Source organism: Bidens hawaiensis, unplaced genomic scaffold (assembly GCF_021521415.1).
Source record: "Bidens hawaiensis isolate Kalapana, Puna unplaced genomic scaffold, B.hawaiensis_p1.1 tig00036830_1, whole genome shotgun sequence".
Classification (NCBI taxonomy): domain Eukaryota; kingdom Viridiplantae; phylum Streptophyta; class Magnoliopsida; order Asterales; family Asteraceae; genus Bidens; species Bidens hawaiensis.
The window spans coordinates 109,111-136,693 of record NW_027496437.1 but is presented as its reverse complement, the minus strand read 5'-3'; the positions used below and the strand labels follow the sequence as shown (position 1 = coordinate 136,693).

Sequence of the window (27,583 nt, the reverse complement as noted above, 5' to 3'; positions counted from 1 at the left end):
GACGAATGAAGAGAATGGTATTTAGGGGTGTATAAGCCTAACAAACACAACATAAGTACATTATATTATGAACACCCAAATTATTTTAAAAAAACCATAATCAGTAGATAACAGTACTTAATTAGATTATAAATATAGAAGCTAATCATAAGCAGTGAAACTGATTAAGAAAAAACAGTGATTAAGGTAAACCTTAATCTACAAAAATCACACTTGATCTAGAAAAACAGCTTGATCAATTTCACTGTTAGACATAATTATGCATAAAATACTGTACATAGTCACCACCTACTCGATCAGTGCCCGTGGTAGCCCACCGGATGTCAACCGTCGGGTTCTGCCAAAAACTCAACACCATCCTGATATGTAACGAAAGATGGGTAGAGGCGGTGGTACCCAAAGTCCGACCACACATGAAAAATTACATTAATCAAGAGTTATAACAAAACTAATCAATCTTATTAGCAAAAACAATCAAGACGAACCAAATTATATTGTACATGTAATGGACTCCACTTAGACGGTAGTGATGATGGTGAACGACATTTCGTGGTTGAAGAGATTGGAACTGGTAGGAGGCGGCGGCAACGGAAGGGTGGAGTGTGACAGTGACGATGTGAGAGACAGTGACAAGGGTGACAGTTCTGATGGGAGGTGACGGGGGAGGCGACGAGGGTGGGTAGGTGGTTGTCGGAGGGATGATGATCGGTGGCGGTGGGTGGCGGGTGGCAGCAGCGGTGAGCGGTGAGGGAGAAGTTGATGATGCTAAGTGAGTGGTGAGTGATCAATGCAAAGCGACAACGATGTTTGATATAGGGGCGAAAAAACTGTGATGCCCCTCAAATTAACACTGTTAATAACTTATTTTTTACGGAGGGACGTAATTGGTCCTGCCAGAAAATCACAGAGACTCATCCGGTTCATTTACCTTTCGAGGGACGTAATGTGGCCCCGTCCACAGACCACGAGGGAGGCAAATTATAATTAACTTTTAAAACAATTAAGTTTCGAATTCGCATCTAAGAATAAATGAGTCGGGTTCATGTCGATATAAGATGGTTCAGGAGAGAAATGAGATTACTTTGAGAAATGTGAAAAATGAATATGAGTCACTAGTTTTATTTTATATTTTAAATGCTTAAAGATAAATAAGAAAAGTATTAATGCATGTTATCTCTTCAATTAATATAACTAATAAATATAATAGTTATATATTCAATTAATCAAACTAATCAAATTATTATAATTAGAAAATAATAAGAATTCATTTATTTTTATAACTTATTTTTCTCTCTTGAATTTTTATCCTACACAGGTACAATTTATTCATACATTAAAATTTATTTCTATCCGAAATCAATTTATTCCAACTCAATATATTAATATCCATCAACACGAGTTACATTGTGATGAATAGTACAAAAAACTATCACACGTGTTTGCATTAAATATCAACAAAAAAGTATACAACCTACACAAAAACATATAACATACACTTGTTCTAATAATTAGAAAACATATAACCTACACACAAAATTCAGCGTCAATAAACTACACACGCACACGAAAACGTATAACATACACTCGAAAATTTTATCCTACACAAATACAATTTATTCAAATTAAAACTTTTTTCTATCCAAAACCAATTTCTTCCAACTCATTATATCAATCTCAATCAACACGTATGTACATTGTGATGAATAATAAAACTATCTTACATATGTTTTCATGAAATGTCAATAAAAAATATACAACCTAAACAAAAACATATAACAAACACTTGTTCTAACAATAAGAAAATATATTACCTACACATTAAAAACATCTTACCTACACACGTATAGAATGTGTGTATCCATAATTAGAGAGTGATTTATTATGGTTATATTAGTTGTATTAATTGAAGAGAAAGAATGCATTTATTGTTGCATTTATATTTTTTTCATTTATTTTTAAACATTTAAAACCTAAAATAAAACTAGTGGTCCATATTCATTTCTCACAGTAATCTCATTTCTCTCCTGAACTTAAACCCATGTCGATATGTTTAACTAAAAGAGTTATATTATCTAATTAAACAAGGCTGGACTGTTTAATTAAATACATTGCATTTGTGTGGGACCTATTTAACACATTTAACTAAATATAATTTGACAATGCACTTAATAAAATAGGTTGTTTGAGCCATTTATCTAAATGAGTTATGCATGTTTAACAAAAAAAAAATTAAAATAAAATAAGTGGCACATTCACTTAATAGAATAACAGTTGTATTTTTCCTTTTTCTTTTATTTATTTTTGAAACAAAAGTTGTATTTTACCATCTATATCTAGAGAACCAACCATGTTTCTTTAATTTTTCATTCTCTAGTTATTTATGATGACAAGTGAACGTTGAAGCTTCCTTGACTTTCATATAGCTAGTGAACTATATTGTATACAGTTGTAAAGCCAGTAGTAAAAGTGTTAGTGATAGTACTGCTAGGTAGAAGTGTTAATAACTATGAATTTGAATACATTTAACTACTACAAAACTTTAAAACCGTTTGCCTTGAAATAATTTTCAAATTAAAGCGTTTTAACTAAATTGTCCTATTTCTAAAGGATAGACGCCATGATTTGCCCAAAACAGCTGTTATGTCGTTCACCGGTGATAAAAAGGATAGAAATCACTTGTCTTTTAAATCTATCATTGCCACAAGATATTACAGTCTCTCTTCTAACACATTTTCAAGTTTGATAGTTGCATATGATAAAAAAAGATCTTACAAAATCTTGTTAGTTGCTTTCGTGTACACCCCTTAGCTTGTAGTCATTTCAATGAGAGGATAGATACACATTACATCCACTTTACCTGTAAAGGCTTCTATTGCCAAGGATTCTTCTTCACTGCTGTTCTTGTTTTCGTGCTCGAGCTTGTTTTCTGCATAATAATATATTTATGTCAATATCAGTCAAAAAACATAAACGACACCCCCCCCCCAAAAAAAAAAAAAACATGTTTATTATATATACCGATCTAGATTTCTTTGTGTTCCCCCGAATCCTGTTCTTCTGAGGTTTTAGTTTATATATCCGAACCATCCAATGGTGAGTCGTGAACACCTACATATATACTATATATATTAAATTACTAGTACTAGAGTTTTACGTATGTTTAGCCTACGGGCCCAAGTTAGGTTTATACATATGCATATTCTGACTTACCTCTTCAAAATGAGTTAATTTAAAATGTTTTCTCCCGATTTCAGTTCCCCTTACACGATCGTACCCTTTACCGCCATCAGTCTCCACAAACCTGGATTGAAAATCCGAGGTTGATGAAAAGAACAAACGACTATAAGTCTCCAAAATACAGTTTCAGTTATGTATCTGCATTACCTGAAATATGAGAGTTTGTACATGAGACTGTTTAGCATGGTTGGAGTAGCCTGAGAATCAATTCGGTAGTGACCATCTCTCTGTATATAACGACATGAATGTATATAGTCAACAGTTCAAAAGCTGACGCATATAAAATGTATCTATCTCTATATACTTACGAGATAATCAGGCTCCTTGATATGTGGAAAGACACCCCCTCCTATACGAACCATCCAAAGGAACTTATTTATGTCATCACTAGAGTAGCCCACAACACCTGAGATGTGAAAAGATGATAATATTTCTTAATTGTTATTATTATTTTGTCTTTTTTATGGTTTTGACTTTTGAATGTCTTAAAGAACACCAACCTCCAAAAACAACAAGGACATATTTAACATCGAGGGAGTTGAAAATTTCCCAAGCCGCTTTCTCGGGTGAAGACATGGCGGTACCAGCAGTAGCAATATGTGTGTTGTTCCATGTGTTATTGTCAACAATAACTGTGCGGTTAGCCATTGCAGTTGTTTGGTAACCATAGTCCCACCAAGATGCAACCTGAAGATAAATTAATAAGTTGGTTAAAATCCTCCCAACCTTACCATAGATATTATTTGAATAATATTAGTATTACACACAATAACTTACTTTATCATCTACATGAGTGTTATGGCTTAACCACGCGTATGCCTCTCTGAAATCATCAAAAACATGAAGGCCGCCGTCACGCGAATGAGAAGTAAGCACGATTGAAGGAGCTGAATATGCCTCTGTCGCAGCCCAAACACTATGGACCTACAAGAACATTTATGGTTCAGTTTACGTTTTGGAACTTGGAATCGGTCATTTGCCCTTATTATTTAAACTGTTTCATTTCTTGAATAGGCAGCTATTAGCATCATTCAAAATACCTGTGGTTCACTCGAAAAGGCAGTTATTAGGGACATTTGGAAAAGCTCGTTTGTAAATGAGCCAAGCGGATTCCAAGCCACTAGATATAAAGATGAAGAATGTTAGATACTTATATTTTTGTATTCATATGCATATTACCACATAGAAGGCAGCTAGCAACACAGCTAAGAACAGAGCAAACACAGATGCTTCAACAGGTAAAATTAGCGGTCTCTTTTCCGTCTCGGTTTTCTTAACTGCTTTTCAACATTCTCCTTTTCTCTCCTTTTGGTTTTCTTGGAAGCCAGTTCCTTCAACGAGTCTTCTTTTTTATCAGTCTCCGTCACATTATCTTGCATAGCAACAGTACTAGCCGATACCATATCCCCTGCCTTAGCAATCAACATCAAGAAAAAATAAAGAAATCCATGAATAATTTTGTATCACAAGAATGCAACATTAGTACTTACTTGAAATGCATAATATTTAATTGATCTTGTGAAAACATCAAAGGCTTCAGAAAGAGCAATTCCAGACATTATGCATGCAGCTGGAGCAAACACAAGCATTAGTCGTACCTACAATGTCATCAGTCATTAGACATAAAGTACATCATGTCATGAATATACTATGTAAGGTAAAACTCTTACCATGACCCCGGAAAAATATGCTGACATGACAATGTAAAGAATCACAAACGAACTTGCATCAGATAGCGGTGAAAAGCATGCCTGAGGTTCCCAGAAACTAAGGATCAAAAGGGTTATAAAAGTCAACTAAAGTCTACTTTTGATGCATACAACCTCATAAGTCATTTATCCATAGATTGCAGTAATACTGCTGTGTTGATATAATAAAAGCATTAATTAAATACTTATTAAATATTTAAATATACAGATAAGCATCATGAACTTACAATAATTCCAGCAGGAACCAAGAATGCTAAAACATTAACATCCATGAAGTAAGATGGCCAAGTAGGCGGTTGATGTTCACTAACACCTGCAATAATCGGTATGTACTTGCTTGCATACGTTCTGAAAGATTATAAAAAACAAGTAAGAACATAAAATGTTACTACATTGATGATGTCATAAACGGTTGAAAGGGAAAAAAACATGAAACTCACGGGTCAAGAAGACTTAAACTTCATCCACTCCATCCCTTTGTTGGACTCGATGCAACCACTGCTATAAGTACAGCTACTACAGCACAGCATACCACCCTGAATGAAAATAAATAAATACATATACAAGCAGAGGAAGTTTCAGTAAACATATACAAAGAAATAAATCAAGCTTACAGGCCAACTGATATAACGAGTGTGGCAGCTACTTTAAACATCTTTGGCGAGAGAATTCCTTTGATATAATATGCAAGAGCAACCAAATGAATTATAACGAAAACCTGTAATAAGTTTACAAAAACAAAGAGATGATGACAACAATAAATATCCATATTTATATGACAAAAAGTAGATTATTACACATCAAATGATCTTTGGTGGTATCACTTTATTGAATTTTGAATTCTTGATTCAACTGTAATGGCATGAAACTTTTGATGTAACCATCATTATACAAAATACACAAAGACTTTTTCATTCCTGATAATTAAAAATAATTTATAAAGATAGAAATTGCTAAAACAACATAAAAGGTATGATTCATCAGTGTAACTCACCAAAAACGATGCAAAATGTTCTGATGTCATAACCGCATTAAAACCAACAACAGGTACTAATGCTGCCATTAACGTTCCTAAAACAACCTGCATAGCAAAAGCAAAACTAAATATTGACAAAAATGCAATGATTAATAAATGGTTATATCAATAATCAATATCACATATCATGACTGTATTGTTACTCTTCTTACTTTAACCAAAAAAGAAAAAAAAAACACGAGAAATTCAGCAAATGAAGAACTTACAAGTGGAGCATATGCAATGTAGAGCCGAGGTGAATAACGACCAGTCACAATGCAAAGAAGCACATGCATTGGTATGAGGTTGATAATAAAAGTGTACCCTCCCCAAGAGCAAACCTAAACGATTATAAACCTTTTACATAGATAACTTAAGAAGAAAATGCTAAAAATGAAAAATAAAACAAGATATAGATTATGTACTTGAACAGAAACGATTCAGTATGAACTGTATCATTCCTACCATGTAGAAGTATGCCATGGAGTTTAAAGTAGCATAGAAAAGAGATCCCGTGTTCAATGTCTGCATATTAAGTTATAACTGTCAGAAATTGTTTTATATCCTTATTTTTTCTAGAGAGACAGAAACTGAAAGAACCTGTGCAAAAACTTAACCTTTATATAAAGATAGAAGGTGAAGATCAAAGCAAAGATGGCTACAGCTTCATTGTCATAGCTCCCAGCCACTGATCGAGATATGTATGATGGTACCTGTAAGATATAGCATAGACATGTTCACATAGCATGGCAAAAACAATACTAAAACATGATTTATTGCATACAACAATATGCATCAAGTTCCATCTAAAAGAATACTTCAACATGAAAAGAATCAGATAGATGATTTACCATGGCCAGAAGAACTGCAGCTGTTAGTCCAGCTCCTACTCCCTTAACTTCCTAATTAAAAGCAAGAGAACAATCATGAGGCATCTTGACACAAAATAAAGTATTGTAAAATTATTTATTACAATTGAGAAACCAGATTACTAGATGCAAACTAGACCTTTGTCAAGAGATATGTTGCCCATGCAGCAAAGGCAGAGAATACAGGAGCAGTAAATACACAAACAGTTTCCACTGATAGAGGAATATTCAAGAATTGGAGTACCCTGCAATAATGAATCAGTAATCATTATCATCCACACCCGAAATATTGTTACATATGATTCATTTCTTGTATATATATAATCTGTTTCAACCAGTTAGATATGAAGTCTTTGTTGTTGTATTCTAGGTTATCCAACAAAAAGTTTATTTATTTTATATATAAGAAGCTGAATAAGTTGCAGAGTTAAAATGATTTGGCTACAAATAACACAAATCATCAAGTACGCACTTCCACATAGTTCCAGCTGTTAAAGTCAAGCCAGGGTAAACCGTTCCACCTATGACTCCCCCAAGATGATACCTTAAGACGGTTGAAAATAAGATGTAGTGTTAAAAAAACAATAATAAGAAAAAAAATGTGTACAAATTTACCAGGTTCGATCATCAAACCAATTCCAGAAGTCATACACCCTGTTCTTTGTGAGAAACTGCAATCCAATAATATCTTATCAATGCTTCTAAATATAGAACCATCAAAATGTTGTACATGCATATATCAGCAACATAAAGTATTTAGACAATGAAAACTGTATCTTTTTAGTTTTTACAGTTACTGGATGGAAGACCATTACACATTCCATTTGCCCTCGTTAACAAGTCCAGATTGTTTCTTTGACAATGTGTTGTTAAATGAACATGTGAAATGAAGGAAAACAATAGCATCAACTCTTTGATAGCTCAGATTCAAATTAACAAACTTTGTTTTAGATTTGGACAAGAAAATAGATCCTGCACTAGGCCCAAATCATCCTCACAATTATTTGAAATGATCATATCATCTTCAACAATACAGAAAGCAGGTTAAGGTCTAAAGACCAGCAATTATATATAGATTTAAAAAGTGATGGGCAGGTGCCGCAGTTTGATTATTTGATTATTTGTTTGTTTTTTTATTTAAATATGTTTAATTATTTTTTTTTCAAAATATGTTAATTTAATGAGTTTATTCGGCGTTTATTTCCGATACGGTAACAAACCTAACCAGTGCCAACCGAATTCGCATTGGCTCGCCACCGCACCTCCCGGGTTTTACCGACGTCGTTTTACATATGTTACTTTTTTTGTATTATAAGCTATACGAGTTTCGTTACTATTCTGGGTGTTAAGTAATTATTTTTTGAGTTTTCAAAGGCATGCACACACAATAAAATCATGAAATTAGAGGACTAAACTAATTTGCTAACTTTTATTTCAAATCATTTATAACTAACACGCATTCTGAATGTTACAACAACTTGCAGTAAGTCAATAAACTCATGACTCATATCATCAAAAACCTAAATCAGTGATCACTATAATCAAATTAACAAATTCATAATGAAACCTATATATATAAAATTAAAGGAGTAATTGGTAACTTTTATTTCAAAATAAAAGACGTAGGTTCTGAATGAGTAAATAGTATAAACAAATAATGAAGAAACTGAAACCTGAGTGACTCGGTAATTGAAAACTCATGAATAACACTCTCAAACTTAATAACCTGCAGCAGAAATAAATAAAAAAAGGTAATGACAATTTGTTGTTTCATCTGATGGAATAATAAACAGACCGAGAAAAGACGGATGGAGAATGCTAGTAAACAGGAGAATCAACAACGCCAGGGGAGTCAATTGGAGAAGACAGACGACGAAATGTCTCGTTTTACTATTTCACCCTTGGCTGCCCAGACACAATTTAATGAAGTTTGAAAATTTCTGTTTATCAACTTACCACGCAACTTTGGTTGAAAATGTCAATTATAAACTTTATAAAATATTAATGTCTTTTTATATTATATATATTGAACGACCAACAAAGTCTCGTCCGTGATCGCAAGCAGCATTGGTGGCGCGATCCGCCATTAATTTTTTGGGAAACATGTCTTCAAAAGGCTCACTGTGGTACAACATTTTGTTACGAGCGAGACTCGAATCGACGACCTCCCCTAGAGAACGTCATATGGGTACCGCTAAAGCACTGCTCCTGGGTTTGTGTCAAGCAATAAGAAATCATGAATAGTGATATCCATTTTCATCCCAGTATACTTCAATTAATTTAGCTGAAAAGTAATGATCTTCATAATGGAAATTATTATTTTATTGCTTTATTCTTTGGCTTGATCACAGGCATGATTAGTTGCCTTATTCTTTGGCTTGATCATAGGTATACAAAGGAAGAAAAGACGACGAAGGAGCTGTGAGTCCAGATTCACCGTATTACCTTCATCCGTCCGACTACCCGAGACAGATGCACGCAAACGATGTGCTGACCAATGGCAATTATATTGATTACCTGCAGGAGATGCAAAATTTCTTGTTTGCCAAAAACAAGATTGGCTTCGTAGATGGAAGCATAAAGAAACTGGAACAAGACTCAAAGCAATACATGGCATGGTTGAGATGCGATGATAAAAGGCTGGTTAAATACAGCCATGGAAAAGGAAATTAGAACGAGTGTGGAATACGCTTCGACGGCTCAAGAAATTTGGGCCGATTTGAAAGAAAGGTTCGGGAAAGAAAATGCTCCCCGGGCCTATGAAGTGAAGCAATCCTTAACAGCCACTAAACAAGATGGAGTCTCTGTCTCGGCATATTTCACGAGGCTTCATGTATTATGGGACGAGATCGAATCGGTACTTCCCACCCCGAGATGCAACTGTAATGGTTGTACTTGTGGGTTAGGGAAGAAGCTAACGGATGCAAGAGATAAAGAAAAACTTTACGAGTTCTTGCTGGGTTTGGACCCCGAATATGGAACCATTCAGACCCAAATACAAGCAATGCAACCCACTCCTTCTCTTGGAGCCTCCTACCATTTGGTCTATGATGATGAACAACAAAGGGCTGTCTCGGGAGCTAAAAGAATCGTAACCGAAGCAGAAGCTTTTCAAACCCACGTTTCCGTAAAACAAAACCGTACTCAGTCACAAGGTGGATCCAAACAAAAGGAGGTAAAGCATAACACAGGTGAACAAGTTGAACACTGTTCCTTCTGTGGGAAAAGTGGTCACAACAGGGATGGATGCTTCAAGCGCATTGGATACCATGATTGGTGGCCAGGGAAAGGGAAACAGGAAAGAGCCAAACCAAAGGCAGCTTGTGTCGAAGGGGAGGCTAGTCCTATACCGGGAATGACGGATGCGCAATATAAACAATTTGTGCAGTTTTTTTGGAACAAAACGGTGAGACAAAAGAAGAGAACGCACCCGTAGCTAATATGGCAGGTAACATCGGTAAGGAAGGTAAATGAGTGATTTGACTCGGGTGCCACCAAGCATATAGTATTTAATGATTCCTTTCTTACTAATAAAACTAAAAGGAATTATTGACCATCCGTTACCATACCAAATGGCGACGCCATAGCCGTCGAAGATATAGGGGATTATGCCTTACCAAACGGAATGGAGGTTAAAGAAGTTCTCTATATTCCAAAGTTCCAATGCAACCTACTATCTGTTAGCAGATTATCAAAAGATTTACAATGTGCCATAACTTTCTTTCCTGAATTTTGTGTTATGCAGGGCTTAAGTTCGAGGACATTGATTGGAGTGGATGATTGCAAAGATGGTTTGTATAAGATGGGGATGAGAGGAGGCGAGAGGCGAGCTATGATGACTACTCTTAGCACATGGCACAAAATATTGGGTTACCCTTCAAATTCTAAACTTCCTCATGATGGTTTTCTTAAAAATGTTTCTTTTGATTCAAAGGATTTTTGTGTCTCTTGTGTTAAAGCCAAGTTTAGGCTACCCTTTCCAATTAGTGCTACTAAAACTTATGCATGCTTTTACACGGACGCCCTCTTTTACACGCGCTAGTTATTTTTTAACTATTGTTGATGACTTTAGTCTAGCCGTGTGGGTGTTTCTACTCAAGCACAAGCACGAGGCTAGTACGTGTCTTGTAAATTTTCACAAGATGATACAAACCCAATTTGAGAAAAATATAAAAAGGATAAGATGTGATAATGGGGGGGGGGGAATTTACTTCAAATCATATGCTTGATTTTTATAATAAAGAGGGAATTATCCTTGAAACAACGTGTCCACACACACCACAACAAAATGGGTGGTGGAACGAAAACATCGACACTTATTGGAAACGGCACGCGCTTTACGATTTGAAGCAAATTTGCCTACAAAGTTTTGGGGAGAATGTGTTCTAACGGCGACACACGTCATAAACCGAACGCCATCCGAAGTTATTCACAACAAAACTCCTTATGAGGTATTGTATAATCTAAAACCCGACTATGACTACATGAGGGTTTTTGGTTGTCTTGCCTATTATAAGAGCACCGAGACCAAAAGGGACAAGTTCGAAGTAAGAGGGAGACCTGGAATTTTCTTAGGCTACCCACAAGGAATAAAAGGATACAAGATTTATGACACTCAACACCACAAAATCATCATCTCACGGGACGTCAAGTTCATGGAAAGTGTTTGCCCGTTTGCTAATAATGAAATAGAGAAGAAGAAGTGTTTATTTTTCCATCAAAATGGGGTCTTGAAGAAATGAGTGAAGTTGAAGCTGGCCCACGGCCCTATGATGAATCGTATGAAGTGGAGCAAAATATTGAAGAAAATATTAATGCAACAGTTCCTGTTATCGAACACATTGAACAAAATGATATTGAGCCCAACATAAATAATAATAAAGAAAGTGATGGACCAGAAACCTTTCAAACCGAGCCAATGGAAGTTAATGAAAAAGTTGTTGAAATCCAAGAGGAACATATTTTTGATGAAGGCCCACCACCTACAAATAATTCCATGCCAAATTCAGAAAGTGATAGCCATCTTGATGTTAACAGTAAAGACACTAGGCTGAATTCAGATGGTGCTGACCAGCCTAAAGAAAAACGAAACTGATCTCGACCTAGGCACCTCGATGATTACGATGTCCGACTCCCTCCATGTATAGGCCGCACGCAACCAGCTCCTAATCAAGCGTCCTCAACGGTACACCCTTTAGCACATTTTATTTCTTATGATAAATTTACTAACACCTATAAAGCATTCTTGTCGGCTATTACCTCGGGTAACGAGCCAAAATATTACAAACAGGCTGTTCGTGACCCGCGATGGATAGAGGCAATGAAAAGGGAAATCCAGCTCTTGAACAAAATAAAGCTTGGGTTTTGGAAGAATTACCGAAGGGAAAGCGGGCGATCGATTCGAAATGGGTCTATAAAATAAAGTATAAGCCAAATGGAGAGGTCGAGAGGTATAAAGCACGCCTCGTGGAAAAGGGTTTTACACAAATGGAAGGGGTGGATTTTCACAAAACTTTCGCTCCCGTTGCTAAACTGGTGACAGTCTGAACTCTTCTAAACGTTGCTGTGAAACGAGGGTGGCATATCCAGCAACTTGATGTAAACAACGCCTTCTTACATGGGGATTTGAACAAGGATGTTTACATGAAAATACCTCAAGGTTTTGGCAAACCAAACGATAATAGAATTTGTAAATTGAAGAAATCTCTTTATGGGCTTAAATAGGCGTCGAGAAATTGGTACCAAAAATTCACCAACTCATTATTGGGAATTGGTTTTAAACAATCACGTGCAGATCATTCTTTATTTGTTTTAAAAAATAACGATTATTTTATTGCTGCACTAATATATGTCGATGATGTAATTATTGTGGGGAATGATTTAAGCAAAATACAAGGAACCAAAGATTTCCTAAACGATAAGTTCAACATTAAAATCTTGGAATTTTGAAGTTCTTGGGATCGAGGTGGCAAGAACCAAAGAAGGAATGGCACTAAGTCAACACAAGTAGACTCTTGACATTCTTGAAGAAACGGGCATGAAGGGGTGTCGGCCAAGCTCATTCCCAATGGAGCAAAACTTGAAACTAGACAAGTACAACGAAGAACCGTGTGTCGATGCTCACCAATATCGTCGCATGGTTGGGAAACTCCTATACTTGCAAGAAACAAGACCGGATATTACTTATGTAGTCAATGTTCTAAGACAATTCGTTAGTGACCCGAGGCAAAGTCACATGGAAGCAGCAAACTGTGTACTTCGATACCTCAAAGCAACCCCGGGACAAGGAATTTTAATTCCTAAAGAAGGTGGAACCAACCTCACTGCATATTGTGACTCAGATTGGCTTGGTTGCCTTTTCACAAAAAGATCTAGAACCGGATATTTGTTACTCTTAGGAGGAGCTCCTATATCTTGGCGGCCAAAGAAACAAGCCGTTGTCTCACGGTCATCAGTTGAGGTCGAATACCGAGCAATGGTACATGCCGTTAGTGAAATACTATGGATGAGGTGGTTTCTCACCATACTTGGGATACCACCTGATGGACCAACTTCCTTGTTTTGTGGCAATCAAGCGGCCCGCCAAATCGCCAGCAATCTCGTATTTGTGAACGAACTAAGCACGTAGAGATGGATTGTTATTTTGTAAGGGAACAATTTGACTTACGACAAATACAACCTGTGAAAATTGACACCAAAACACAGATTGCTGATATCATGACTAAAGCTTTGGGCGCACATCAGTTTTGTACACTACTGGACAAATTGGGCATTCGAGATCTCCATGCTCCAATTTGAGAGGGAGTAATGGAAATTATTATTTTGTCAATCATCTTCCGTATATGGAGATCTCCTTTATTGACTTCCTTATTTTATTGCCTTATTCTTTGGCTTGATCACATGCATGATTAGTTGCCTTATTCTTTGGCTTGATCATAGGCATGATTACCGATTCCATTTTGTATATAGCATAGGCTAATGTATGCCTTCAATTGTAACCTTTTCATTATTATTATTTACAATTCTGTGTTCACCATATAATTCTATACTTCAAACTAGGGCCGGCCCAACTGTATTAGAAGCCCAAGCTAGGGCTTTGGGCCTCTAATTTTTTGAGTTCTTCATTTAGAAAATAAAAATAATATATAACTATTATATATATTATGTCTACTGCAAAATTAAGCAGGCTTTCCGTTAGCACAGTGGCAGAAGAAATACTTCAAGTTGTGGTAATTTGCTGCTGGGCACCCTAAGTTCGAGTCTCTGTTAGCTATTTTTTATTTTTTCAAGATTTTTTTTAGACATAATGGCATAGGGTGTGAACATGTTAAAAAATAGGAAAAGAATCCACTTTTTTTATGGGGCCTTAACTTCGATTGTGTTAAAAGAAAAATTGATGTATAGAAAAATCTTGTTTTTAATAACTTCTAAAAGTACAATTTATTTATATAAATAAAAGTTACTGTTGCATAAAATGCCACCCTAAAGATGTTGAGATTACCATATTATTTAATCGTGATTTGTTATTTTATTTAACAAACCCCAACACATTTTATGTCAAAATGTAGTTTATAAGTAGGCAACCAACGTTATTTTGTAAGAAAATATCTATCTAGTTTCTAAATTGGTTCGATGCTGTTAGGTTCCTACTATGGTCAAATAGAAAGATAAAAAAATAAGAACCCATAATTTCTTGAAAAAGGCCCCTGAATTTTAATTTTTTTAGACCTTCAAAAAGGTTGGCCGGCCCTGCTTCAAACGAAGTCCAAACAATTTCAGCCCACACAAAACAAACTCCCTTTGTGAGTATGGCCAAAAATAATGATTCTGCCAAAATATTTGGCCTCCAAATTCACGGCCCAAAGGACAATTTGCTTTACAAGATTTTGCTCACTTTTCTTGAATGGTGCACCGGTGCACTGATGCAGATGCTTTAATTGCTTTCCAAATCTCTTTCCCACAAAACAATAACATTAGCTCTCAAAAAAGAACCATCTGAAAAAAGAACCATCAAGGCTCCTGTCTTTTGCGAACAAGGCAGAACAACAAAAAAAAACTCCAACATTTGTTGGCAGCGGCGACTGAGTGGGGATGTGGCGGAACTGCCGGCTAACCTTGGGGTGGAACTCTCTTATTGTTTTCTGTGGGTAACTAGACGAACCTTGATCTCTTAGCGGCGGTGGCGGAACCCTAGCAACGGCTAGTGGCGATGCGGCTGCATAAGAGGCTGATTCAACTTGTTCTTCGTGTAACCCGAACTAGAGCCAAAGCTCTGATACCACTTGTTAGGATTAATGCACACAAGAACTGAACACACACACGAAAGCAATAAACGAACACGAGGATTTAACGTGGTTCGGTCTAAACTGACCTACGTCCACGAGTGGCAACTAGATATTGACTGACAGATAATTACAAGTACCTTGTGTTGTTTAAATAGAGGCTGAACTATGGCTTGTAAATTAATAAACAAGAAATCTCAACTGGGCCCAGCCGCCCGCACCCGTTTCCTCTTTTACTTCAAATAACAAACCGGGCCAACAAGGCCAATGAACCCAATAAAAGGAAGAAACTATTGCAGATATGACTCATCGGGTCGCTTTTGTTCTTGTTGGGTTTTACCGGTTCAAACCCGAGACTAAGACCGAAAACGAGAAACACATAAACTGGGAACCGACTGCTGACCGAAATACATGCATATGGTTCGGTTTCGGGTTTTTTCGGTTCGGTTTGCAGTTTTTTTCAATCCAACCTGATATATGATCACCCTTATCTAGTTAAATAAGAAAACAAAGTGTTTAATAATGAAGATGTGTTTCTACTAATGGAAACACTAGTGTATGGATGATAATGGGTCACGTTTGGGACGGGTTTAGACATTCCCAAATTCATACCCGGTTAGTAAAATCCATCCTAAACCTGTCAGGCATTTGTCAGGTCACTTGTCGGTATTTGTTAAACTCGTGGGTTTTGGGTATACCTGTTAGTTTATTAAAAATATCTATCGGCTATCTATCGGGTTCAGATTTCATTGTCATCCCTAGAAAACACTTATTAAGATGACCGAAATCAAGTAACTATTGGCTATTGCGTGTAGTTAATGTTAAGAGTAAATTGGCGGGCGATATAAAGGCATCTTCATATCTTTGGACTACTCATCGGAAGAAGAATCTATGTACTCTAATAAAAGATTACCAATTTGTGCCACTTGTCACACTCTCAACCCTCCTCACATTTTAAACCCATTTTGTTATTTGAATCCCGTGTGGGTCATTACCTGACCCAAAATAGTATTATTCGGATTTATATTTCTATATTGTTTTTGTTTCTAACAGAATCTTAACCTTATGTTATGTTTTATCACTTTATGGCTGTTGATTTAGAAGAACACCCAAGGAAACTCTTCAATTTTTTAAAACGTATTTCTGTTAACGTTATGTGGTAAGAGGACCTTACATTTGTTCCTGACAGTGTATGTTTTGGAGGTAATTATCTAGATTGAACTTTTACTTATGGTTTTGTTTGTTACTTTTTTTTATCTTTTTTCATTTTGTTTTGTTCTTCATTTCTTTTCCAGCAATATTAGGCAAAACAGACCAAAAACGAAAGGCATAGATCATGCTTCCTTTAACTTTGCTTATATCTCCATATTATTTTGTTATCGGTATTAATTTTTTATGGTCAACAATTGTTAATGGTAATATTTTTTATGTTTAAAGGGACCGGGAAAAGAAGCTCCATCAATCTGACAGAAGGCCTTGAAAGTTGATGGCTACAGATAGTTAATATGACGGGTACTATTATAATTTTTATTATCTGATATAAATGATACTTATGGGATTGATTCCGACAACTTTTTAAAATTTTCAGTCTTCCCTAAATATAAATCAGTAAATTATTAATCAGTAAATTTTCCAATCTACCCTAAATATCAATCAGTAAATTTTTCAAAATATTCCTTATCAATCAAGAGATTATTTAGCTAAATAGTTTTTTAAGAAAAGAAAACAAGAGTTTAATATGGGAAAGCTACAATCAATCAATCTCGGTTTTCTATTAATTCGGTTAAATCATTTACCTGCTCACCTAAAAATTCAAATTCTTTTATTATTTGTTGGAAGGGAAAATCTCAAAGAATAGTAACCAACTTTTAAAAGTGTTTCAATTAGGTCACTGATGCATATTTTTCCTAAATCGGGGCACTAAATTTTCAAATCAAGTCTCACCGATTTTTTTTGCGTCAAGAAAGAAATGGAGGATAAGATGTGGGGGTTGAAATTTGCAACATATATAGTTATTTTTTTAAAAAATTAAAAAACGTTAATTATATTAAAATTTAAAAATAAAAAATAAAATTCACGTCGCCCTTAGCGTCAACTTCAAAAAAAAGATAAAAAGATTTCCTGTATGAAACAAAAAAGAAAAGGGCTAAAAATACATGTTAAAACCTTTAATTTAATCAAAAATAAAAGTTGAGTGACTTAATTGGAACACTTTTTTAAAGTTGAGTGATTTAATTGGAACACTTTTAAAAGTTGGTTACTATTATATGAAATTGCCCCTGGATAAGGTATGTTTACAATTTGAATACTGATATTAGTGAGTATTTTAGAAATTTGTTACACTATTTAATTAATTTGACTCCATCTTTATAATTATTTAAACTAAGAAACCATGATTATAGCTTTTCTAATAATTTATATTTTTAATATATTTTTATTTATTTATTTATTATTATTTTTTAAGCGTGAGTATAGCCTTCCAGGGGCAATTTCATAGAATAGAAACCAACTTTAAAAAAACATTTCAATTAGGTTACTCAACTTTAAAAAAATGTTCCAATTATTAGAAAAGCTATAATCATGGTTTCTTAGTTTAAATAATTATAAAGATGGAGTCAAATTAATTAAATAGTTTAACAACTTTCGAAAATACTTATTAATATCAATATTCAAATTGTGAACATACCTTATCTAATATTTCAAGTATTAGATATAAGATCACCAAATCTTATGGTACTCTGCTAACTCAGAATAATCAATATTTTCTAAACAATGACAAGCAGGTTAGTATGTCCGTTTCATATTTTGGCATGAAAATTCCTTATCTAATTTTCAACTATTTTATATGTTGCTTGATTATATGATATTTAATTCTAAATATATTAAAAAAAAAGTTGAAGTCATTCTTATACAGTTCGGTTGGTGATCAAATTTATCATGCTCAATCAACTTTCAAGTTCTAAGGACGACTCTATCATCGAAGTTCGTGTAATCTGGTTTTGGGTTAATCATGTTTGGGATAACTTGATCCAAACATCTCAAAGGACATTATATTAATTGATCAAGAGATATGATATTAAAGATTTGATTCTTGATAAACAAGGTATATTGATCAATAAAACCATAAATGTAGTTTACAAGAAAATTTTTAGTTATTTATAAAATATTTGTGTAATATTTGTTTTGTAATTCCTTAAAATTTAGCGTATATTGTAATTGTATTTTGCTTAATGTTTAAAGATTAAAATTTTCATCAATCTTCGTATATTACACGGGTTTCAAACTGATATGAAAAATAAATTGAGAGAAGTAGAGTTTTAAGCCCTTACTAAGATCAACTTTTTTGTAGGTGGAGTTCTTTTAAGATGTTCGGGCTTGTATCCGTTCTCTTTTTTTGCTTGTACTTTGGGCCCTAGTAAGTTATTTGGGTGTTCCTTTATTTTTCTTTACATAATTGCCTTTGAAAAAAATAAAAATAAATAAAACACTATTGCGCGTAGTTTAATTAATACTATTTAGGGGGTGTTTGGGATTGCTTATTTTCATCAACTTATAACTTATTAACTTTTCAAAAAGTAATAAGGTGTTTGGGATTGCTTATATTGTAAGAGGAAAAGTTTCATAAGATACACTTTTGTAACTTATTAACTTAACTAAAAGTTATAAGGAATCCCAAACACCCCCTTAATAGCATAAAGCTATCACTGTTGAGCAACTTGATATTGAAGAAGCCCACATGCATTATACGAAAATTGTTATTATTAGTGTTACTCGTTGATATCATGTTCAATTGTTGTTCGCACAAAATCTTCTTTGCCATTGTTGTTAGACCATTCTTATCGATGAATTAGTTTGGGTTGGGGCACTATTTAAAAAAAATAAAAAAAAAAGAGAAAAAGCCTCAAACCCGGCAGATAACCCATCTAGGGGTGTTCTTCGGGTTTGTTTTTCGGGTTGGGTTCTTCGGGTTTCAAAGTTTTAAATCTTGACCCGAAACCCAACCCAAATCTCTCATGGGTTTTTCAGGTTCGGGTAATTCGGGTTCGGATTTTTTCGGGTTGGGTTAATTGGGTTTCGAGTATCCTAGAAAACAAACAAACAAAAGTAAAAAAACACAAAAACAAAAAAAAATTAAAAATTACAATGCTAAAATTAAAACAATATATACTTTTTTGCTTATAACACAAACAATCAAATAACAAACCAACATAACTTGATAAAACAATTCAATAGAAGAGTAAAACTAACTCGCGTCTTAATCTTATTCAAGCGGGCGTGATTTGGTTGTTCGATTTCGGTTGCTATTAGTGATAAACGAAAAACATAAATTAATAATAAATAAGTTAGAATGACAACAGACAGTCAGTTAGAGCTAGATTAAGATAACTTTAGTGGCTAAGACTTAGCTTATTATACCTAAAAATATATTTAATTTTAAAACTAAAAGTTTATTCGGGTTTTTTGGGTTGACCCGAAACTTATAAATCAAACCCGAGAACCAACCCAAATTACTTCGGTTTGGGTTCGGGTTAGTTCGGTTTGGGTTTCGGGTTTCAGGTAAAAATGACAGCTCTAGCCATCACAAACTAGTTTGCTCACTGCTTATTCAACAAATTCATGGTCACATGTCACCAAATGGTTGGTTCACATTTTAATTTATTTTTCTTTTTCTTTTCATACTAACTAATTTTTAACACTAAAACTGTTTTTCTTTAATAACTTTTAATAAATAAGTTTTTAAGAAAATCTAAAAACACAGTCTTATTTAGTTTTTTTATGAACACGCTGGTATAAATTTTATTAAAAAACATAAAATTGCAAAAAAAATATATTTTTATAATAAAATAAATATTAATGATTACTAATTTACATTATCCGACACTTGTTAACTCCATATTTGTTCATAAAATTTTTCGGATAAAACTTATTATCTAAACAATCTAACTTAATAAAAAACAATTATAAATTATTTATTTAATAAAAAAAGTGAAGTTTTGGTTGCTAACGAGTGTGAAAAGTTTGATTTGGTTGGATTAGATGAGAGAAATCAATTTTATAATAAAGATTGGATTAGGGTATGAATGGGAACGATCAAGTAAAAATTTGTTGAAGTTCAACAAAAGTAACAACCTAACTACCGCATCTCATCAGCTAACCTCCAATTATTACAAAAGTGCAAAAGTAGTCCCTGAACTGATAGTTCGTAACCAGTGTTGCAGTAATCACTAGTCAGGCGGTGGGTGACTAACAATTAACCAAGATTAATCAGACTAATCGACGCCTAATCAGGATTTTTACAACCATGTTCGTAACAAACACTTTAAACACCTAGATTGGATGCGCCACTGATCCAATGTCATGTCGGCCCAAATTCCTACATATATGTTATGTTAACAAACACAATATGCATAACAACCAGCAATCATAAAATAACTTCACATGCTTCTTTAGGAAAGAATAATCATCATATCCCCTTTCATTTCTGTACATATTAGCAAAAACTTACATATAGATATGATCCCATATCACTTCACAATACCACTCCGGAGAAAAAAAAAGCACAAAAAAATTATCAAAAATAAATTAATTCAAGAACCACTTGACGCTGTGCTTGAACCACTCGATGATCATATTCTGTACACACTTACAGTTACAACCATAAACATAATAATCAATCTCAAAGCTTTTTCGGAAGATTATAATTTTTCTTCAGAAAAGTGGTGGCTGCCTTATCGTTACGGTGACACAACACTCTCAAGATTGTGTTTGGTTCATTCGGGCCCCACTGGTCGGTTGTTGAAGGCAAAGGAAGCCTTGACTTGTTAGATGAACCATGGCCATCAGTCAACATTAAAGATTTAAACTTCTCAATAAGGCTACAAGTATCAATTGAGAAAAGTGGTAGCACACCATTTACAATGACTGCATGTTTTCCTATCAATTCACGCGGTAGCCCGTCTCCATTTGACCAAAACAAATCCATCAGAAATTTAAAATCTTCTTGTACGATTGATGAGTCATCGATAGTGAAATTACGAGAAGGCCCTCCTGCAAGCAAAACCAACAAGAACCCTTCAAATGAAGCTCTCATTATGTTTGTGATTAAACGCGTTCGAACTGTGTTATCTTGAACCGTTTCTGCCACAACTTCAAGATTCTGTTCCAGCTCTTGCAAAAAGGGCTCAATTCTTGATGATGACGTGTCGTTGACATATAAATTGTCCCAAAATACATGCTTTAATTCTTCAAATATGATTTTATATGCGGTTGCTTCACATACTTGTTGAATTGCTTCTCCACAAGAAGCTAAAGATAGTTCAAAGTTTTTTCTCGAGTTACTTACGATACTGCCATCACGAATCCCAATGCTTTTTAAGTGACCGATTGTTCGTTTTTCTAATGATTCTAAATCTTTTCTGATGTGATGAAACGTATTTACCCGAACACATAACTGTGGTATATCATAAGGGTCGTCATCTATTGTGTTTAGTTGAGATTTTCTTCTTTGAAGTGTTTGTGATCGGTCTTTTTTCTTGAATACACCATTGAGTTTTGACCCGCCTTTGCATCGGGTCAAAGGCGCCAATATTGGAAGAAAAGAGCTTCGAGATCCTGTATTAAAGAAGAAAATACTAGGTTAATTTAAAAAAGATAAAAGAGAAATAGATTATCATAATTATTGGAGGTGGCAAGCAACCCGTTTGACGCGGTTCATTTTTAGCTAAGGTTTTTGATTTTACCCAGATCAAGTATTAACCCATTTGACCTGTTTACTTACAAACGGGCTGACTTGTGTTATGCTTGATTTCTAATAGGTCAAATCAGAAGCTTAAGCTAAATAATGAACCAAGTCAAAACGGGTATAAATTGCCCTAAGTGTAATTTTAATCCGCAAAACCTCCTGAAACATTTTATTCAAAGTACCATTTATTACTATTATTATAGAAGTTGACAAACAGCCCGTTTAACTCGGTTCATTTTTAGCTAATGCTTCTGATTTTACCTATTTGACCCATTTGAGATCAAGCATAAATGTTTCTGATTTTACCTATTTGACCCATAAATGAACCGAGTCAAACAGGTTGAAAGTCGCCCTATGTGTAATTTTTATTCACAAAACTTCCTAAATTATTATATTCATAACATTATAATTATAATAATTTTTATTATCATATTTGATATACTTACAAACAAAAATCCAAGTATTCCAAAAAAAAGGTGCTTTATGAGTCAATCCACCCCAATTTAACCAATTACACAGCCAGCCCGTTGCTCAACCTCTAGATAATTAATAACTAACGAGTCTATATTATGCTTACCAGAACCGGATTTTGCCTTTAATATGTAATCTCGAAGGCATGTATCAAGACTGCTCATTAAATCGGGAAGCAAATCGGGATGCATTGGTATTGGTAATAAAAAGAATGCTTCCAAAGTTTCATCAATAGTTCTTAAAACCTCCACAGCCGAAGGAGCAAACCGTTCTCTATTTGCTTTAGGGTTCCACACCTATAATTGCAAATAAGTGATTAGAGGCCTACAAAATACTCGTGTAGTGATCATTAATAAGTAACCATATACACTTGAGATCTCAAATTATATGAGTTACCCTATCTTTTACTTACAGTTACAAAAGTCATGCTACAAGATATAAACATGCTTTTCATATCTTATTATTGGTTAAGTATTATTTTTAACTTCAACATATGGTTTTCTTTTGTAATGATTCAAGTTTATAGAGTGTGCATCCAAACAACTAGCACTCCATCCACGGAGAAAACTTATAGTTTAGTGGAAGTCTTTTATAAATGGTTGAATACTTGAAATGCCCCTTTGTAAAATTAAAATCAGAAAACTAGTGGACCACAATAAACTCCTGTAACAGCTATTGGTGATCAAATTAAGAAATCTGAAAGATCTTTTTGCAAAAGCGGAAATGTTACTTCTTTTTTTGCTCTAAAAATGCAATATATAGCTTTTGGAATTTATTTAAAAACTATATAAAAAAAGGTTTAAATTCCCATTTTGACAGGCGCATATACCATCATCGTTTTGAAAAAAGAAACGACACACAACAAAGGGTGAGAAGCATACCTCTTGCTGCAAATTTCTATCAACCCATTCTTCAAGTCTATTAACTCGGGTCTTTATCCAAGATTTGACCAAATCTACTATAACCGCTTCGGCTTCATAAGGAGTCATCTCTTGAATTATTGACTTTCCACCATCATCACTGTTGACGGAGTCTTCAACCGCCATTTGTACTAAATCTTTTTCCAACTTATCGGCTGCTATCAACACTTGTATAACATCAGGAGTCAACTCTTTGATTCCTGAAACAAATTTTTGAACTTCTTGTCCAAAGCAAGAATGTAGAGTTGCAACCGCTACACCAACTGCAAGGGAGTGCCATCTTTGTAGTATTGGACTGTAAATCTCCTTTTCAGTAAATGCCAGGTCAGTAATATCTTGTGCAAGAGTACATAGTGCTGGAAGATGATTCAGTTGACTTTTTGCTGTCTTCCGGTTTATGCGGATTTTCTCGCTCTCCTGTATTAAAGAAATTGAATTATATAATGTAATTATGAGTTGGTTGTGTTTTATCTCAAACAGATCATACGTTATTTAGCTAAAAGGAAGCGGGCCAAACAGTTTTAGGACTTCTAAGTTCTAAAGTCTAATTTTAGTGCATTCCGGGTCATCAACCTGCCCAGTTTTATTCATAGATTTAAGATTATTATTGTAATGATAATATTTGTAATCATAATTAACAATTTTGTTATTTATTAAAAAATTAAAAAAACAGACAGAAAGATTCCACAGGTCCTCAACCTGCCCAGTCTGATCCATTTCAGCCAGTGCTAAGCGGAAGACCCATTTCAAACCAAATCTTATTCGACCCGTTCAAATCCAAACCTTATTTGACCCGTTATCCAACCCGCCTGTCGCCCAACCTGCCCATATACACGCACACATATATAGACACATACACACTACAAACACACACCTGCATATAGTGAAGGGTTGTGCTAAAAAGGATATTTTTCCAAAAAAGTAAGGGTGAGTAAAAAACAGTTCGGAACCGGAACCGGAACCAAACCGGTGTATCCGAACCGTCAAAGTGTGTTACCTTACGGTTCTGGTTCTTAGATTTTGCATTAAACGGTTCCCGGTTCGGTTCCGGGTAGAAACGGCGGTTCAAGATTTGGAACTGAAGAACCGGACCATTGATATTAATAATTTTACCCTATTTTTTAATAGGCTTTTTATATTCACTTTTCGAAGCCTCTGCAAACAAGTAGATGCACACCTGTTAAAACCCTAAGGCCAAAACGATCGAATTTCTCGCAATTACTTGCAACTCTTCAACTTTGTATTTAAATCTAGATATTTATTTGATTCATCAATGCTTTTAAAACAAGATTTTAAAATTGTACCACATCATAAGTCGTGGCCATTTAGTTTCACTTGTATTAAATAATTAAAGAAATAAATATTCATGTTCAGATGTATGGAAGCTTTTATGCTACATTCATCATATAAAGATTCATGTTCGAATGTGATTTACATGTAATTTACATGAATATTAGTTGATTGAACAAAACATACATTGCAAGAATATGAATTGCATCTTTTGTGTGTCTAGAATGAATATAAAATTATAAATCAATAGAGAATTTGTATAGAATGGATCTGCCACAAGATAAAAAACTGAGCGAATTGTTTATGGCATAGAACCGATTTTACCGGTTCCAGCCGGTTTACTATAATAGGGTCCGGTTCCGGTTCTATCTTTCAGCCATTTTCGATTCTGGTTCGGTTCTCACGGTTCCAAACCGTTGCATAGCCCTACAAAAAAAGTGTAAATAGGCAATAATAACGATACATTTAAAGGTTTATAACGACGTGCCCAACAATGCATCAACACGTGTTTTTTTAACGATGCATCAGTGCGCTTTTTTTGCTCACGTAATTTCCTTAGACACACAACGTCTCCCGATGGCTTCCTACACTTTTTAGCTATAGTTTCCTTTTTAGCATAACCCTACCCTATGTGTGTGTATATATGTATATCTCGGAACACAAGCATTCACAAGTTATGCAAACTAGAATGACATAAATAGAACTTAAAATCTAGAATGAATATAATCTTCTTTAAGTTAGCCACATGTTTCATTATAGTTTATATCAGTTAAGACCTAATTAATGGAAAAGTTCAAACTTGCCTGACTAAACGCCTTGCGCATTGACGACCTGATATAAATATCAACTTTAGCATTTGCAACATCAATGCTATTCCTTCTACCATTCTCATGAGGATTTTCATCAACCAATATGATGGATGCAGACAAACCAAGAGAGAGAATACTTTGCATCAAGTCAATATTACCCCTGTAAAACGACTCATGGTAAGCCAAAAGCCCTCTTTCGGCCCACTCCAACATGGACTTCATGGTCAAACATAAAACCTTGGAATACCCTGAATCCAAAGTTGACTTTGCATCCTTTTTGACTTCTTGCAATAAATTATCCGCAGCAAAAAGAAAATCATTCTCAACTTGACCCGTTGACACATAATGGTTAAACAAAACCCACGAAAAACAAAGATTATGCAACTTTTGATCAATTCCCAAAATACCCCAAGTCTTTTTTACAAGCTCCAACACCTCATCAACCTCTTCGATCATCGATGTCGGCTCTTCAACATCAAAAAGAGCTTCTAGAAGAACTTGATACAAACGAAAATTCAACGGCCCCTCATCAGCCCAATGACACATATCAGGGGCATAATCGTCAATTGAGCGACAAGCAAGCTGCATTGTAATGTTCCTTAAAGTCTGAACCGTTTCACTATGTCTCCCTGTCTCAATGGGTCGTTCACGGGCCTCACGGATGATCTGGCGGAGTTGTTGAGCCGCCGGGTCTTTCCGGTCAAGGGGTAGTTTCGGGTGGAGTAAAAGACCCGCCTCAAGTACCTTCAAGTTTCTTCTCTGCCATATCTCATATTCTCTTTGTGTCGGGAAATCTGAAGATTTCAATTGATGTAAAAGCTCTACCGGTAAAACAATCGACTCAATTCGCCTGCCGAGCTGCAAAATTTTGTAATTCGGGCACAAATCTTGATAACTTAATCAATTTTGCTAAAATGTAGGATAAAAAATTATGACTTCGCATAAATTAACTTAAAAACAATCAAAAGTTCAAAACTTAATTGAAAATTTACAAAACCCTACTCTTCAAAATGTGAGCAACAAAATGGAGCAAAATGTATTCTTTACATATTATTAACTCAATTCGCCTACCGAGCTGCAAAATTTAGTAATTAGACCACAAATCTTGAAACTTCATAGCAAACTTTGCTAAAATGTAGAACAAAAGATTATGATTTCGCGTAAATTAACTTAAAAACAATCAAACTCTATAGAACACTTACAAAACCCTAATCTTGAAACTCTATAAACTCAATTACCTGTCCAGCAGCAATTCGCAACAACGCACGACGAACCCTTGAATCAATTTGCTCCGGGATCCTCATCTGAACCCTCATCAGCTCGCCCACCGTCGCCGGCCTATTATCCGACCCGTTACTCTTCGTTTTGCTCTTCATACCCAACGCCTTCTTGACCCTGCTTGCAGTTGTCAACGTCAACGACCGCTGTAACGACGGCAAAGATGACGCCCTGTCGGACGACCTGCCGGAGGAATGGGACACGTAGGTCAGGGGGCGACTTCCGCCTGAGCTCCGGCAAGCCCCGACGAAGATCTCGTAGGCGGTTTCTCGGAGGTCGGAGTCGGATAGATCCAGACCCAGTTCGGCAAATGGGTCGGGTAAGTCGTTGGTGGGTATTGCCGGAATTATAAAGCCGGCGTTGGTACTTTCAATTGGCATGACGATCGAACGGTGTTGGCTTAATCGGAGTGAATGGAAATAAAATAAAATTAGGGGAGTTGGAATTGGAATGATTCTTGCTTTAATTTGAAGACTGTATGATGAATAATAATAATAATAAGTTTAATTTAATTGCTTTACAGTTGAGATGAGATGAGACGACTGTTTGAAAGAGTAAACCCAACCCTTGTTTTGTTTTGTTTTGTTTTTGTTTTTGTTTTTGTTTTTGATTAATAATTCGTGTATTTCGATGTCCACGCGTCTGGTTGTGGGTTTCAACGACGGGCCCACCGCCACCAAGTTTGATGTATTGGTTTCAGTTAGAAAAGTCAATCAAAATGAAAGCCAAACACGAATTACATAACACCCACAACAATGTTTCCACACCAATCATACGGTCAATGTTTTAAAAATGAGTTTTCTAGAGACACCTATTCTTTTGCTAAAAAACCGATTAATACGCCACGTATAGGGTTATGCGTGATGTATTGGTGGATGTTTTTAAAAAATCCATCAATTTTGTCTTATTATGTTCGTTTTTTTAGTTTTATTTTCTTTTGTTATTATTATTGTTATTTATC

General features: G+C 35.0%; 1 protein-coding gene and 2 pseudogenes across 2 annotated transcripts; 1 reads left to right on the top strand and 2 right to left on the bottom strand.

Annotated features, from left to right (window-relative positions):
• Nucleotides 1–2,718: 2,718 nt before the first annotated feature.
• On the bottom strand, nt 2,719–9,447 carry LOC143588863 (dolichyl-diphosphooligosaccharide--protein glycosyltransferase subunit STT3A-like; annotated as a pseudogene). Its single transcript, XR_013145175.1, has 22 exons — nt 9,348–9,447; nt 7,446–7,518; nt 7,303–7,374; nt 6,970–7,075; nt 6,813–6,863; nt 6,579–6,674; nt 6,427–6,486; nt 6,189–6,302; nt 5,941–6,027; nt 5,561–5,664; nt 5,387–5,482; nt 5,174–5,294; nt 4,908–4,988; nt 4,728–4,835; nt 4,417–4,649; nt 4,015–4,161; nt 3,738–3,924; nt 3,546–3,643; nt 3,385–3,464; nt 3,211–3,301; nt 3,019–3,108; nt 2,719–2,926 (listed from the first exon to the last, which is right to left on the bottom strand). The product of XR_013145175.1 is annotated as a dolichyl-diphosphooligosaccharide--protein glycosyltransferase subunit STT3A-like (transcript).
• Nucleotides 9,448–12,897: 3,450 nt separating this feature from the next.
• LOC143588861 (secreted RxLR effector protein 161 pseudogene) lies at nt 12,898–13,458 on the top strand (annotated as a pseudogene).
• A 7,125-nt stretch (nt 13,459–20,583) lies between these two features.
• On the bottom strand, nt 20,584–27,002 carry LOC143588859 (protein unc-13 homolog). The gene is made up of 5 exons (XM_077069769.1): nt 26,583–27,002; nt 25,339–26,202; nt 23,207–23,662; nt 22,432–22,621; nt 20,584–21,724 (listed from the first exon to the last, which is right to left on the bottom strand). Exons 1-5 carry the CDS (start codon nt 27,000–27,002, stop codon nt 20,790–20,792), a joined length of 2,865 nt encoding a protein of 954 aa, XP_076925884.1. The 3' UTR covers nt 20,584–20,789.
• Between the last annotated feature and the right edge of the window lie 581 nt (nt 27,003–27,583).